The sequence below is a fragment of the Nanorana parkeri genome, unplaced genomic scaffold (assembly GCF_000935625.1).
Source record: "Nanorana parkeri isolate BGI_ZX_2015 unplaced genomic scaffold, ASM93562v1 scaffold716, whole genome shotgun sequence".
Taxonomy (NCBI): domain Eukaryota; kingdom Metazoa; phylum Chordata; class Amphibia; order Anura; family Dicroglossidae; genus Nanorana; species Nanorana parkeri.
The window spans coordinates 374,061-391,212 of NW_017306984.1; the positions used below are offsets into that span (position 1 = coordinate 374,061).

Consider the following 17,152-nt stretch of genomic DNA (forward strand, 5'->3'; position numbering starts at 1 on the left):
CTGATTTGTGGTATAGTATTCTATTTTTTTCAGAATAAAAATTCTAAAAAATAAATAAATACAATATCTATAAAAAAAAAGTTGAGCAGAAGTCAAGACTAGCACCTAAAACAGTGGCAATACCAAGCACATCCTTAAATTCTAAATGGTCAATTATGGGTAGAAAGGTGTGGCCCTTATGACCAAACCTCTTTTGGCCTTTCCCACACATTGGTATGGTGGTATGGTTCATAAAAAGTGTCTCCACATGTTTCGGGGAATATTGGCAGCTATATACAGTGGCATCCTGGAGCCATCCCATAAAATCATTTAGTGACTGAGCATATCACGGTAAAAACAAATCTCCTATTGTCACCGACAAGCTCCTTAGAATCCATGCATCCACACTAAATAAGCAGAGCCCCTTTGAGAAATGTTAGGAAATCACTAGCTTAGGAAAGTTATGATGATCATTTAAGGTCGAGCTCAGAAAATCCCTCTTTCCAAGCTCAGAAGAACAGGAAGCAAATGGTAAAACAATTAAGCCGGAATGAATTAGTCAGGTAGGGAGCAACATCATTAGAACTTCCTGGATCTCTCAGATGAAGTGTAATCATGCTAGAGAACAAACAGAAACCTTTTCAGGGGGCTACAGGTCATGAAAAATTATCATTTCTTCTTGGCATGGTTTAAACAGAGGATTTCTTGGGAAAACACCCAGAAGTCACTAAAAAAAGTTTCCACTGACGTCCCTACAAGCATTCATTGACAATTTCATGGAGGACTCAACTGTCTTGTAAACAGGTAAATCACTAGTGCTAAGGGCTCTGCTTTATACTCAAACATAAAGTGAAATAAAGTGGAATATATATATATATATATATACACATATTTATATGTATAGATGCAGTAAATAACATTGACAAATCTCATCCAGAACTAGGAGCCAGCTTTAAAAACCAGGGAACAAGCACTACGTAACCTGTATATAACCATATAGGCAGCTTAAACATACATAGTTAAGCAAACAATTGTTTTGTTACTTTTTAACAGACTTTATTTTAGTCTTTTTTTCAGTTGTGTTGGTAACCTGTTGTGTTGGGTGACCTGGAATTGTCCAGCCCTGGAGTATACATATGTCCCAAACGTTAGTCCCCATTCACACTATGCTTAGTTTAAGGCATGTAACTTGTTATTGTGCATCAAGGTGTACGGTATGAAAGCAACCCAAGTGGGCCTAACCTTTTTTTTCTAAACCACAACAGGCATCATCTTGGGTCAGCATCCAGACAGGTAATTCATTTTCGGACATGCTGGAAATTATTTGGTTGTTGTCAATGGGATAGTAGTGGGTCTAAAATTATCTCTGATATTTATAGGACTTTTTAGAGCAGCTCTTAAAGTATATGTGAACACCCCTTTTTTCTGCTTTAGGTTTAAAAGATGAAGAAGCACCTGATGATCCTGCCAGTATCCTTCCTTATTTTAGTGTCCTACTGCATTCTGTCAACACTATCCACAGATTCAGACCTGTGACAGACATGTGCAGTTCAGTTTGCAATGGAAACAGCAGGGCGCCATGAAATAGCACAACAAGCCTGCAGTTCCCTAGTCAGCCTGTGATGTCAAAGGCTGACCCGCCGAAAGCCCTGTCCTATCCCTACTTATTATTGCAATGTGTATGTTTCAATTGCTCATTCACTGATCACTGCATTACTCCTGAAGAGAATGCATCGAGTCCTCTTATAACAAAGTTTATTGAACTGGAATATTCATTTTCATAGTCTAAGTGGAATTAAATCTGTATGTTCATATATCCCTGTGGGCATCATCTTAAAAAGGGCTTTTGCCGATGTCTCATTTACAAGACCATTCATCCAGGTTAGATTTTCCTTATAAGTGTACTAATATATGCTCAAACAGATACACCTAGGTGTATTGTATTTCGTTTAATAGCACTATCACTGATACAAGATACAACTATAACCTGCTGAGGTAGATTTGTCTATATAAACCTGGTTGACATAATTGCTCATACTGTATGTATTCTCTCAGCCAAACACGAAGGTGAGCTTAATGCATCCAAAAGGTTTTGCAAGTCTGATTTACTAATAGTCTTAGAGGTGCTCCTTTCTTCTCTTGTGTTTTTAGTGTCTTTTAACCTGTGGAATGTGTGATATGTCTGCCTTGAAGATTTACTACATACGGACCCAAGACTGAATAGTCACGCTCCCCCTGTATTTTCAGGGGTTCTAATTGTGTAGATATTTCCACTATACAATCCACTAAAAAAAATATAGAGTGCTTATTTTATAACATTGACATGGATGTTACCACAATGTACACCAGAGTGCACCGAGCAGATTTCCATGCTTAGGATTCACATACATTTTAACTGATATCTATTGGAAAGCAATCAACTCACACACCTAAAACACACACATGTATATGACACCTTTAAACGAGTATATAATCTAAATTCTATGCCTATTGCTTTTATTCTTTTTATATAGAAAATTTTATTTTACCATTTCAAATTTCTTATAGGCATTTATGAAAATATACAAGCCGTTAGCATCTAGATTGTTTTTCTGATCCTTCTAAAACTATGTCAATGAATTTCTTGCTGATTATGTGCTGTCAGGTTAGGAACACCTGGAGCTGCGAGTCATAACCATAAAACCATCAACAAATAGAGCATTCATCTCCCAGGAAAGTACTGCATTTCTCAGAAGGAGTTTGCACAGCAAATACACATAGATGACGCCACACAGTTATGAAAGATAATAAATAATCAAGGAACTTACCAAAGATCTCCCCGTTTTTGGCATATTCTGTCACTAGGTAAAGCATGTTTTTGGTTTCCATAACCTGATGAATTCAAACAAAATTATTGTTTTAGGTACTTTCTATAAAAGTCTAACACCTTAGTCAAAAAAATACAATTATGTAATTTCAAGAGTCAGAAAATAACTTTGCATAAAACATAACAATTTCATTTTTAAGCCTTGGTCACTGGAAAACTCATGTTCCTTAGCTTATTAAAGTGAATCTGTGTTGACTTTAAAGCTTCTAAATGTAGCCGTAGACTTGTAGAGGGAGCACCGAAAGTCATACCTATGAACTGTCCCTCATTTGGAACCAAATCCCTCTGTCCTCCTCTCCTCCTCAGTTGTCCCTCTTGTTGGACTGATGTACTAGTGTGATGTTTTAACTACCAAAAGCTTTATTCTGCACAAAAACCTTCATCTTATTTCTAAATGAACTTGTTTGCTACTTTGAAAAGCCTGTATAAAGGAAAAATAATGGTAAAAAATTGATTTAACTAATAATTTTGGTATATAAATTCTTCTCCTTAATGGTCAACAAAGTTAGGGGTGTGGCTGGGGTGAATCCATTGCCTAAATACATCACGTTGCAAGGTTTCCCTTTTTCTCCTCTCAGAAAGTTGGCAGCTATGCTAAAATTCTTGCACATATGTTCACATGCCTAGCAGAGCACCCCGGGATGCCCTAAAATGGGTAAAGAGAGGCTCTACTACACAACTAGTGACTTTTGCATGGTCTTTCCTCCCTCTCATCTGTGCCTTACTAAAAATAATAGTGATAATCAGGAAAATACATTAAGATAATTCAGTTGATGCCACTGGTGAAGGTGAAACATTGCCTCTGTGACATATTATGTAAGCAGGGATTGGCTTAAAGTGATATTAAAGGCAACATTTTTTTCCCTCCCCCCCATGTAAATGTTAGCACTTACCTTAAATGATGTCTCTTATTCTGGTCTTCCTCTTCTTTCCCCATGTTTTCATGTGTCCCTCCAGCGGTGCAACGTCACTCCGGTCCAGCGCTGACTGCTCTGTCCCTCCGATCCAGCGCTGTCTGCATGCGGGTGCACGCGTCCATAGACTTACCTTGCGAGAATCGGATCTGCGCATGCTCCCGCCCCAAGATCCTTTGCGGCCGTACGAGCAGTTCCTGATTCTCGGCGCGGGAGCGAGCAGCGATAACGAGGTAAGTTTAAAATGATTTCAAGCGTTTTTTTTTTTTTTTTACACTTCTTGCCTATATCTACTGCTTGCTAGCAGTAGATATAAGCAAAAAAAAAACGGAGGGTTTAGAACCCCTTTAAGTCAGGTTTACCCGACATAACCTAAGTGGCGAGGTGTACAGCTGATTAGTATAGTTGATAGTTTGACCACCATACATGTGAAAGCAAGCTAGTATCTGGCCTTCATCTATCTAGGCGGTTATATTGGTCTACAATATCATTACAGCAGGGAGAATGGTTATGAATAGAGGGCATAACTTTTCTCACAAGACAATCAGTCATTTTGCATAAACGTAGTAGTAATATTTATAAAGGATGTGTCACTACATGGTATTCAGAATAGAGGGGTGGAGTGTGTAGACATCACTCATCCCCGAACCCTGGTGTGGTGTGCCAATGTAATGGTTTCAAGTCTTGAGCCAAGCACTTCTAGGTGCCTTTGTCCTCCAGTTCCCTTTGCCCTTTTATTTTAAACATACATGGAAACAGCACGTAGCCTTGGCAGCGTTTGCATCAGATCTTAGACTAGCAAATTAGTGGAGTCAAAGCTGAACTCCGGAATTACCCACACTTGTAGCAAATCCTTTCCTCTATTGAAGCTGATTTCTCACAATTCCCTGCAAACTTGCATCTCCACAAAATAACCCTTTGAAGCTGCAGCAGCTATCCTGAGCCCATATTAATTTTCTGTCTGAACGATCTCTATCATTCATCAATCACTTCTCCCCCTCATCTGTGCTCTTGTTAGCACCATCTCACAGCTATTAGCTTTCTCTATCATCAATCATTTTGTTTCCAAGATTTACCTGAAAAAAACACATCCCCCGGTATTCCATTAGACATGCCTGCAACCAGTCAAACTATCAGCAGATGGCACAACTCAAGTCTGCAGCACCCAGTGGCCAGCAGGGAAAAGCAGCACATCTAAATGGATCCCTGGAATGTGATCTTTTCTATCATTCCTTTAACCCCTTCATGACTGAGCTTGTTTTTAGTTTCTGTTCGTAAATGACTGACACACTTTTGACATTTTTGCTGTGTGATTCTTCCACGTCAGTAATATACTTTCTTACAAAGTGCACCCACACATATTATATATTGTTTTTTAGAGGACAGATAGGGCTACATATTTATATCACATATGTGCGTCTAACGCCTCACTTAGGACAAATAAAATATAAAAAAAGAGGAAAAAACCGTTTAAAAAAAACACTTTTTTCCCAGTTTTGATTTGTAGTATTTTTTTTACAAAACCAGCACAGCTAAAAAAATGCAATAAATACATTCATTTATTTGTCCCTTATTTTATTTTATTTTTTACACATTTTTTTATTTTTTTTACACTTTTCACAAATTTTTTTTTTTTTTACACTTTTCACTTTTTTTTTTAACTTAAAAATGTTATTTTATTTATTTAATTATATCAAGCAGATTTTGTGAATTAATCTCACTGTTACTGCATGATAAATTAATAAATTTTTGGTTATTATCAGGCTGCTTCAAACTTCAGAACAGCCGATAATAAGTTAGTGACACTGATCCTGCAGCAGTTCAGGATTCAGCTGTTACTAAATGTTTTCTGATTGTTGCAACAACGATCAGCAAACAAACATTCTTCTTCCAGGAATAGATACATTGTAGGAATAGACACATTTTGTATCTATTCATGAAAGAAAAAAAAAAAAGCCAGTATAGCTTGAGAGAGATATCTCTCGATCTATACGAGCTGTCAGAATGCCGGCAAAAGCCGGCATCTGTGTCCGCTTTGCTTTGACTCTCAGACACCCGATATTAAGGTATCGGGTGTCTGAAAAAGGTTAACCCTTTCATTAATGAATGCCTCTGTAGTAAGGGCAGCCATTAATGAATGTTAAAAGCTGATTCTCAGCGATTAACAGCCCTCTAAAGCAGCAAATAACTCGTCACGTACAGTGTACGTGACAAGTCATTTGGTCCCTTTGTGGCTGGACGTACAGTGTACGTCTCCCGTCACGAAGGGGTTAAAAAAGATTCAAGGCATTTTACAGAGCCTGCCGGCTCCTCCCATCAAACTTGTAGCAAAAAGTAGCATGACATCACTGGGTGGTGCTGGGACCTGCAGCTCCAGTGCTCACCTGCGGGTGTTTCCCAGCTGCCAGTACTTAGCCATCACCTGGTGCTTCCTGGGAGGATATTTAAACCCTCCCCGCAGTCAGGATGATGGCTCAGTATTGTTTCCTGTTTGTCCTGATCCCAGTCCTGAACCTTGAACCCTGATTGTTTCCTGAGAGTCCTGAACCCTGTTTGAACCTTGTTACCTGTAATTCCTGAACCCTGTTTGAACCTTGTTACCTGTGATTCCTGAACCCTGTTTGAACCTTGTTACCTGTGATTCCTGAACCCTGTTTGAACCTTGTTACCTGTGAGCCCTGTTGTTGGTTGTTGCTGTTAGTCTGCTGTGTATATTAAATAACCTATACAGATATCACATACTTGCCTGGTCCGTGTGGTCACATGTGTTTGGTCTGCCTGTGTGGGTACCTGCACAGGTGTGGGGTCACCTGTGCCAGTATCCGTGACAGAATACTGAGCCCACAAACGACCAAATCGACCACACGGGGACCTGTTGGCTTTGGAGTGGTTTCCCCCCCCCCCTTTTTTCTACTGTCAAGATGGATCTCGAGGGGATAAGCTATTATGCCCTTTTAGCATCCGAGGTGCGGCAGCACTGCCTACAGTTGTTTCAGGGCTTCCCCAGAGCAGACCTATTGGAATGTACCCGCATTGTTATATGGATATGACTGGTTGTTCTTTTCAGGATATTCAACCCCTAATCCAGATTTGTAGTGAACTAGCTTTGAGTGGTAATAAGGGTGATTACTTCTCCCCTCCATTTACCTTGTCACAGGTCAGGTCGCTGGTGTGGTTCTTAGAGGATGATCCAGCTGTGTTTTTCGAACATTACTCTGGATGTTCACAGGAGACCTTGTTAAATTGTAGTGAGGCGGTTCAGTCCCTTATTGACCGGGGGTGCTGTGTGGGAACCTTTGCCCAACTCCTGCTCCTGAGGTGGTCTGACATACGGTTTTGGCAGTCTAGCCCCCTTTCCATATCCCGATCGGGGTTAGCCATATTGCCCATGACAACCGCAGGGACTTTTGTTATTTCTGATGAACAAATCCACTCCCCGTTTCCAATAGCAACAGCACCTGTCTGCCGTTCAGCTACACCTGTTCCCAAGGCCACCCAGCAAGAACCTTCATGTCTCCTGGCTACGTCTCAGCCAGACCTGGAGGATCTAGAGGCATGGACTGAATGTTCAGAGAATGAGAATTTGAGTGACTGCTCGGAGGATGAGGCTGGGGATGACTGTCTGGGATACTCAGGGTTCATTCCAGCTCAGCCTGTTCTGGTTCCAGTCCCACCTGTTCCAGGCCCACCTGCTCCACTTCCAGCCCCACCTGCTCCAGTTCCAGCCGCTCCTGTTCCAGTTCCTGTTCGAGACGATCTTGCTCCTGTTCTAGTCGATGCCGATCCAGCTCCTGTTCCAGTCGATGCCGATCCAGCTCCAGTCGATGCCGATCCAACTCCTGTTCCAGACGATGCCGATCCAGCTCCTGTTCCAGTCGCTGACGATCTAGCTCCTGTTCCAGTCGCTGACGATCCAGCTCCTGTTCCAGTTGCTGATCTGGTGATCCGCTGATCCGGTGTCTGCTGCCCAGCTCCTAACCTCCGCTGATCCGGTGTCTGCTGCCCAGCTCGTTACCTCCGCTGATCCGATGCCTGCTGCCCAGCTCGTTACCTCCGCTGATCCGATGCCTGCTGCCCAGCTCGTTACCTCCGCTGATCCGATGCCTGCTGCCCAGCTCGTTACCTCCGCTGATCCGATGCCTGCTGCCCAGCTCGTTACCTCCGCTGATCCGATGCCTGCTGCCCAGCTCGTTACCTCCGCTGATCCGATGCCTGCTGCCCAGCTCGTTACCTCCGCTGATCCGATGCCTGCTGCCCAGCTCGTTACCTCCGCTGATCCGATGCCTGCTGCCCAGCTCGTTACCTCCGCTGATCCGATGCCTGCTGCCCAGCTCGTTACCTCCGCTGATCCGGTGTCTGCTGCCCAGCTCGTTACCTCCACTGATCCGGTGTCTGCTGCCCAGCTCTTTACCTCCGCTGATCCGGTGTCTGCTGTCCAGCTGGTTACCTCCACTGATCCGGTGTCTGCTGCCCAGCTCGTTACCTCCGCTGATCCAATGTCTGCTGCCCAGCTCGTTACCTCCGCTGATCCGATGCCTGCTGCCCAGCTCGTTACCTCCGCTGATCCGATGTCTGCTGCCCAGCTCGTTACCTCTGCTGATCTGGTGTCTGCTGCCCAGCTCGTTACCTCCGCTGATCCGGTGTCTGCTGCCCAGCTCGTTACCTCCGCTGATCCGGTGTCTGCTGCTCAGCTCTTCGCCTTTGCCGATCCGGTGCCTGAGGCCCAGCTCCTCGCCTCTGACCTGGGGCCTACTGTCCAGTTCATAGTTTCCGATCCTGTGCCTGTTTTCCGACTCCTTGCCTCTGCTGATCCGGTGCCCTGGCGGCATGTCCAACCGAACTTTGTGGGACTGTCGTCCACTGCCTGCTTGGGTCCTGGTGCCGAGGTAATGCCCCTTGCAGCCAATGGGCCTGTGGCGTCCGCCTTAGGTGGGGTGATCATGTGCGCAGGCCAGGGCCTGGTGTTGGTGAGATCCTGGGGAACAGAGGAGTTCCATTTTGGCACCCCTGGCTTCTGGTTGGTCTTGCTGCGTCCCCTGAAGTATGTGGTGACCTGGGTTGGGTGACCACTGCTTCGGGGGTAACCGGATGGCGTACCCGCTGATACCCGGGCTCCTTTGTGCTGGGGGGTGTACTCCTCGGAACCCTGGTGCCCATGGCCTTCCTGTTGGGACTTCCACAGGCCTGTAGATATGCCCTTGGACCTCGCGGTGGCGCGGATTGACTTTTGTGGAGCGTCCAGAGCCCGCTCCTTGAGTGCTCACCTGCGGGTCTTTCCCAGCTGCCAGTACCTGGGAGGATATTTAAACCCTCCCTGCAGTCAGGATTATGGCTCAGTATTGTTTCCTGTGAGTCCTGATCCCAGTCCTGAACCTTTAACCCTGATTGTTTCACATGTGTTTGGTCTGCCTGTGTGGGTACCTGCGCAGGTGTGTGGTCACCTGTGCCGGTATCCGTGACACATTGTCACCTATCTGGGCATCCAAGATTTTCTGTAAATCTCAAAAAAGCCGGTAATCACTAAAAGCCGAAAGAGGCAAAAAAAAAGAAGACAGTTCCCAAGCATACCCTGGCATAACTCAAGGAACAGAGGTATATTTAAAATACGCTTACCTTACCTAAATCACAAAGTAAACATTTTGTTATACTTTGTTACCTCTTATTCCTTTCCCCTTTTTACTGTCTTTCCAGGACTTTTTACATTGACCTATTAGGTGAAAACGTATAAATATAATACAATTAGTATACCCTAATCATAGAGCAAATACCATGGACCTTAATAGCATATCTCACTTACTTTCTGTTCAGCTATAAATGTATGCAACTGTCACTTAAACTCCATGACTAATGCATGTCATATTATATACTTGATTTCATTCTTTCACCGTGTCTTAAAGGTCTTGTCCCTGAAAAACCTCTGTGTCCTGGATTATAGACATTTCATCATCAGTGAATAATGTGAAGATTAATGTGCGCCTTGCTTGGAAAATATAATGCTGGCCACAAAAAGCGTTCAGAAGCTTATGAATCATCCTATAAACAGTGGTCAGCAACTATTACATTGGTATCATCTAATCTAATACAGGTAAACTGACTTACCTGGTAAAGCTTGATAATATGAGGATGATCCAGCATCTTCATTATTTCTACTTCCCGGTAGATTTTCTCCAAATTTACAGCATCGAGCTGAGACTTGTCAATAATCTTTATTGCCACCTGTAGATAGAACATGAAACTATTTTAGGGACTTGATCAGGTTCCATATAATGCACAAGGCGACAGTAGCTGTATTATTACACTTGTAACACAACAGTTGTGTAATTTCTGTGATATAAAATTCTCCATGAAACAGTCCCTTAAAGAAGAGCTTTGGGAAAAATGAAAAACGCCTACCCTTTCAATGGGGCTACCCTTACACAAGGATTAAGTGCTTGTTTTGTCTAGACTAGAGGACACTATTAAAGCAGATTTACTTACCTAATCCGCGGTCCCCCTGGATTCTTCTGAACTGCTAGACTGGTCTCCACAGCCTCTTGTGCCCTAGGCTCCGGTGGTCTAAGGACGACTGACATGATCACGTCTAGTGCAGGTCCATTGAATTGCATCGGATGCGAGGATGCCAAGGGACATTCCATAGCCAAAGAGGAGGGGGACAGAGGTAAGCGGTGACCTAGGATGGGAGTACTATGGCTTTACGGAGTCCCCTAGTCAACAGAAGCAGTTTACCCTTGCAGTGTGGGGAGTTGCTCCTGTGGGCTCCCCCTCTCCGCCCGACTCCATGGCAGGGCAGATCGACCATTGGATGCACAGCCCCAGCTCCTCATGAATAAACATCTTGCTAGAAGAACGTGGCTTGCTAACCATACATGCACAGTCTACTTTCTCTCTCAGCAATGGCTGAGCACAGCATCCAGTGAATGAGAAAGTGCACTGCGCATGTGCGGTTAGCAGGCCACATTATTCTAGCAAGGTGCTTATTCACGAGGAGCTGGGGCTGTGCATCCAATGGTCTTTTCATGTAGTTGGGACAGAGAGGGGGAGCCCACAGGAGCAGCATTAATAAAAGTAAGCTTAATGTTTTTAAAACGCAAGGCAGCATTTTAATATGCATTGTAAGAAAAAACAAACAAACAATAAAGGTGAAATAACCCTTGAAATATCATTAAATTTATAATAAATATGGAGAGATGAGTTTATTCCTGTACTGCTTCTCCTTTCACTGTCCAGTCACAGGCTGGAGAGGGTCCAAGCTAACCTAGCCACAAAGGAAGCGAGTTAAATGATGCTGATGGGGACATCTAGTGGCAGAAAAAGGTACTGTGGGGGAAATCTTTGGATTGAAGCTGATAATTGCAGCAAAAGCTAATGTCGCCGTGTTATCTTTTAATGTATTATTAGTTTTTATCTTGTTATTTGGGGCTGTGACTATATTTCATGTTACATTCTAAATATGGGTGCAACATGGGTGCTACAAGTGTAGTTATTTTTTACAGAACAATAGAACTATATAAGAAAGTAAAAATATAAAGTCATTAGACATCCACCAGCTGCCTACTCCATACATGAAATTGTCATATTAATCATCTTATTTTTATATTTGGATTACAGACATAAAACATCCATCTGTCGCTTTTCTTTCCTTTCCCTTTTCCTCAATTTGTGTTACTGATCTTGCTGGAGACAACAATTTAGTATAATATATCTACTGGATGAAGTGAGATTTGTCCAGATGAAGGGTTAAGCTCAGAGAACATCTGCCTTTTATTCTTTAATACCTGAACATAATCATGCGTCAGTAAAAATGCAACCAACAACTGTCAGTAAAGAATATCAGCATGGGACAGCAAGTGTGGGTGGGTCTCAGGAGCTTGGGTGAGATGTGGATAAGCCTCAGGATCTTCTTTACAATTCTCTGAGAATGGGTGACCTGACCTCTATGGGAATGTCTCCCCCAGCAGTGTGTGAATCTAGGCTGCCGCACACATACGTAGTGAATAAAGCTGCTGACATTTAATGATTCAGAATTATATTCATCCTCTCTCGGATCTAGTGACGGCAGGCAGGGGAGAAGGGGGATTGTGATAGAGACAGCCTGATTACTCCAGCACCCCACAGGACTCCTGGAGGATACACGCTTTATCCCCAGCCAGCACCATCCTAATCCTTCTACTGACAACAAGCAAGTGGCATTGCAATACTTCTATTGATAGATTTACCATGACTGATAATATTAATATGATGAAATTACAAGAACAAACATCAACCATATGACTACATATCACCAATATGTATTTTTAAATCATATAGCGGCCTCAAACTGCAAACCTAAACCCAATCTCATATAACCTTGAACATATTATAATTTTAAAAGTTGTTTTCAATCTTTTTAAATCATCAGTTTATTACAATAAGGCTGGACTCACGCTGTTCTGTATGCATGTAGCATGCATGGTAATGCACATGTGTATATATAAATAGGCCCACAGAATGTCCACATAGTCATGAACTAGCCGCATAAGAAAGAATGGGATTTCTATTTGTAATGCATTTATATACAGTAAAATGTGTTGCTGCATTAAAACGGAGAAGTGTGAAGGAGCCCTGATACCTGGTGATCCTGCCATGAGGGTCCTTTTTCAGGTACTTCTTGTTATGGGGTGACAACTGTCTCCAAACTGTGCTCATGTGTTGTTACCCAGTCACATGCGCCCCTTGTGCAGAGCTAGGATGTGCTGAAATGAGTGCATGTAGACTGTAGTAGATAAGCAGAACTAGGATGCAGAAAGGAATGACAAATGTGAAAACGGTATTTTAAGGTAGAATTGAAGTCATAATTTTTTCTTCACTTTTAGATAAAATGGTTATAACCCTTGTCATCTTTATTTGCCATCTGTGTCCCATTGAGGAGATTTCCATTCCTGTCTGAGAGCTGCAACAGGAAGTGAGAGGAAAACCCTCCAAAGTGAGAGCAATCCCTGATGGCCAGAACTAGTGTCTCCATTAGAAGATTTCCCATCTAATTCTGTTCTGAAGACAACCCAACATTTGGGATTTTCTTTCACTTTCAGTGATAACAGTCACAAAGGAAAAATAGCGAGGGTGAATCTCCCTAACGGGGACACAGACAGCAATAAAAACCTGACGGGTTCACTTCTTCCAAAACTACACATACGTCTTGGCTTCAATTGCACTTTAGGGGAACATGCATGACAATTGTGAGTGATATAAAGTGCTCTTATAAATTAAATGTCATACAGTTGGAGTTTAGTTAAAATGCAGAATAACATTTTAATTATAATCAATTTGAATTATAAACACTCTTATGGATTGCAGTGCGCTGCTGGAAAAAGGAGCTTACCTGCCTGTTTCCCACTGCCATGCATTGGAATGACTGAAACATAACTTTGACATTTCACTTCAGTAATAATAAATAAATAAAAAGTAAACAGTGATTTGTGTTGTATCAAGTCAGCGCCGGCACACACACACTAGCACTAGCAGAAGACAACTGGGCAGGGGTGACAACACTGCTAGGGATTTCAGGGCAGAGAAGCCTCTGTGCTGCCATCTCAAACAGGAGGTTAAAGGAGAACTATGAGATGAGTGATTTCCACTCACCTCATAGTTCTAGCCGACCTGTGACAATGAGACTGTCACAGGTCGGCTCAGTAGATCGGGAGGTAAGCGAACACATACCAGGTTCGCTCACCTCTCGATCCTGTCACGGCTCTCTGCCGTGACAAGGGGAGGGCTGGATTCCCCTCTCCCCGCTCCGATCTGCCAGCGCTGACTGGCGGAACGGACGGGGGAGGGGGCGGGTACAGCTAGCTCTGCCTCTAGATAGGCAGAGCCAGCTGTCACTCACGCAGCTGGGCGGATCCCGTCATCTACGTCGGGATCCGCTCCGGCTGCGGCGTCTCAGTATACCGCGAGCTGTAGCTCGCGGTATACTGAGCTTAGGGTAACGGGAGGACGCTAGTTTGTGTCCTCCCGTTACCCTAAGGAGAACTATGGGGAAAAACACTGACCCCATAGTTCTCCTTTAAGAATGCTGTTAGGATTTCTGGAAGGAGCAACAGGCTTTTTCTATACTTGCAGCAGTTTTAAATAGATGGATTATGCGGAAATGTGTATTTATTGCAGAGATTTACTAAACTCATACACTTTAAGGTACACGCTACAATAATAAATCAAACTATACGCTCACTGAAAATACACTACACTTTCCTCTGAATTGCTCCTTTGTGACAGCTTTGGATGGAAACAAGCGGCAGACCCAAATAGCTCCTTGTACTTTTGTGCAATATTGTATGGCCATTTTAGCTGTAAATGATTCATAGCTGACTCTTTCTTTAAAGAAGAACTTTGAAAAGGTAACTCCTACAGTGGGGCTACCCCTGCCCTGCAAGGGTTAACTGCTTGTTTTTCTCTAGGGGGCCAGAAAACTGGAGATATACTCATCTGATCTTTGGTCCTGTGGTGGGGAGTGCTCACCTCTCTCCCTACCCGCTCTGGCTGTGGTAGGTCCCTCGGCAGTCAATGGACCTTCATTAGACATGATGACATCAGCAGTCCTTAGACTGCCGAAGCCTGGGGGAGCAGAGGCTGAGGGGCTGGTCTAGCAGCCAAACGGGAACGAGAATCAGGTGATTATATATTTATTTATTTTTGAGAAACCGAGCAGTCCGACGGTAACACCGCTGCAGGGCTTAACCTTTTACATTCCTGGAGTTCTTCTTTAAATGTTTTAAAATCCAAACTTTTCTCAGAGCAGCCAAAAAGTAAAAGTAAGCTGTAAATCTTGCCTTGACCCAAGCGTGGAAAGTACAGTACAGTACATGACACAAGGCATTGCAGGTCATCCATTGCTAGAGGGGTATAAGGTACATTCACACGTTCCAAGTGTCTGCACATATCACCTGCTGACGTCACACACAATACATTTTCTGCGAATTGTATGCCATCTCGATGACCTGATTACATTTTGCTAACAGCCAAGGAAGCCTGCTAATCTTTATCTGCGTTCATTCATGAAAGCTTGCATTCTCTTTTCGTAGCAAATCACAAAAATAAATACACAAATAAAACTTTAAGTTACTGATAATTTTTAGCAACCATTAAACCAATCAATAAGTAATTGTTCTTGTAACCACTGAATTTAGGCAAACATCTGAATACACTGATAACATATTAGTATATGGGAGATATTTTACCCGCAAAATGATTTGTATTTAAAGTAGTATTAAACTCTCAGATTTTTTTTCAATACAGACAGTCCCCGAGTTACAAACATCCGACTCCTACTTACAAACAGAGGCTATCACTGTGCAGCAGGGGTAGTTGTAATGCTACCGCGCTCGTGCTGACGAGGAGTGCCCGCCTTTTTGGGCCTGGTTCATAGTACTATATGTACATTACAGGAAGTTGCCTCTTGTTAGACGTGCAGAAAAGGGGTGCCCGCCTCTTCCTCCGGGACACAGTTTTTTTACTGCTGTCAGTATCCTCATTAGAAAAATTTAATCTCACTTCCTGTCCTCGAGACAACAGGAAGTGAGAGGAAATCTACCCCTAGGAAGGGATTCACTCCTGTAAAAGTTATCATGGGAAAAAGGTGTCTCCACTGAAGCTTTATCACCAATCTTTGTTTCCACGCCAACCTAACATTTTCAAAATCCAATTGTCACTGGGACAGAAAGTGAGGTGAAATCTTCTGAATAGGGGCACACACAGCAAAACAAACATTACAGGGGGTTAACCCTTCCCTATGCTATCCAAAACTAACCAAAAAAAACCTGTTCCAACTTACATACAAATTCAACTTAAGAACTAACCTACAGTCCCTATCTTGTTCGTAACCCAGGGACTGCCTGTAATGAATCCAGATCAAACAAATATACATCGCCCAGCAAAGTATATCTGCTCTTTCCTCCTATCAGTGGAGATAATGACATAAAATAAAACTTTCATATAAATATATTTCTCATAAGCCACAAGGGATATAAATCCACTGTATGTGCACTGAACTATTTCTCAAACCTAGTTATCACCTGTGCAGACAACAGAGCTGGAGGAGGGACCCAGCAGGCCCACCCGTTACAGGTTGCCTGCAGAAAACAACAGGAGTGGGCAGAGACAAGACCAGTCAACCTGCACAAGGAGAGAGAGCAGCTGTGACCGGTCTTTATTACAAAAATCTCCTGCACAGAGGTAAAAAATTCACACTGGATTACTGCACAGATCTGGGAGAAATACAAAAAGCAGCACATTAACCCCTTCATGACTGAGGCCCTTTTTTCATTTTTTGCACCCATGTTATAAATTTATTGAGTACTTAGACAATATTTGTTTATCCCGGAGTTTAGCTTTAAAATGAAATACATTGAATGATCTATTAGTAAATACAGAGGAGCATGAACTTGTATCTGTTATATCTGCATGGAGTTCAGCTTTAAGAGAAGCATTCAACAAGCAAGTACATTCATAAGAAGAGAGGATACAGCAGAAGTCATTGTCAAGCAGTAAGGATAAAGTTTATAATAGTTTATAAACAATTTTTGGCTTTAAATATACTTTAAAACAGACCGGTGTAACGTTCTGACAGCATAAATAAAAGTTTTTAAATCTGCAACAACCCCAGATTTCACACAGTACAGTATATGCTTGCCTGGAAAACACAGGCTATGAGAATGAAAAAACTGGGAATTAAAAGAGAACTATAAGGTGAGTGATTTTCACTCAACCTCATAGGGGTCTATTCACGAAGCTGCCAAAGGATCTAGACGTAGCTTCGGCCGATCCTTCGGCTAGCTTCGGCCCCAGGACCCCTTCGGTTTAGTAGAACCGAAGGGGTGCTGTACGGGCTATTCACTATAGCCCGTACAGCTCCCGAACGTGTCCCGAGCGGCTCAGTTGAGCCGAACGCATATGCCTCGACTTGGCTGAGCCGCGCTGAAAGCCGAAGCTGGCCGAGCGGCCAGCCGACAGCCTGCTTCTGACAGCTGGGCGGAGCCAGCCGTGATCTTACGGCTGGCTCTGGCCACTTGCAGAGAGATCAGCGTCCCTGGTTACCAGCTAACCAGGGACACTGATCTCCAAACAGCAAACTCTCCCTGGCGCTCTGGGAGTCTCCGGGCCGCCAAGGAGAGAAACCCTGCTTTTTTTTTTTTTTTTTAACTTTATTCTGACACGGAGCCGTGTCAGAATAGAAAAAAAATTAAATATATATTTTTTGCCCATTGAAATGCAGTTCTCCATCAGGTCCATCAGCAGAGGGCAGGTACAATGCTAGTTTACTATTGGATATTGCAAATTGAAATAGCCAATAGGAATCTAGCAATGCATTTCAATGGGCAGAAAATATTTATATATGTTTTTTCTATTCTGACACGGCTCC

General features: G+C 43.1%; 1 protein-coding gene across 1 annotated transcript in view; it reads right to left on the reverse strand.

Annotated features, from left to right (window-relative positions):
* The window catches only part of SIK2 (salt inducible kinase 2), a 153,570-nt gene that overhangs the window by 89,459 nt on the left and 46,959 nt on the right, over window positions 1–17,152 (reverse strand). The window contains exons 2-3 of the mRNA XM_018564031.1: window positions 9,859–9,975; window positions 2,787–2,850 (exon numbers count right to left, since the gene is read on the reverse strand). Coding sequence (XP_018419533.1) covers window positions 2,787–2,850; window positions 9,859–9,975 — 181 coding nt within the window. The remainder of the gene's footprint in view (window positions 1–2,786; window positions 2,851–9,858; window positions 9,976–17,152) is intronic.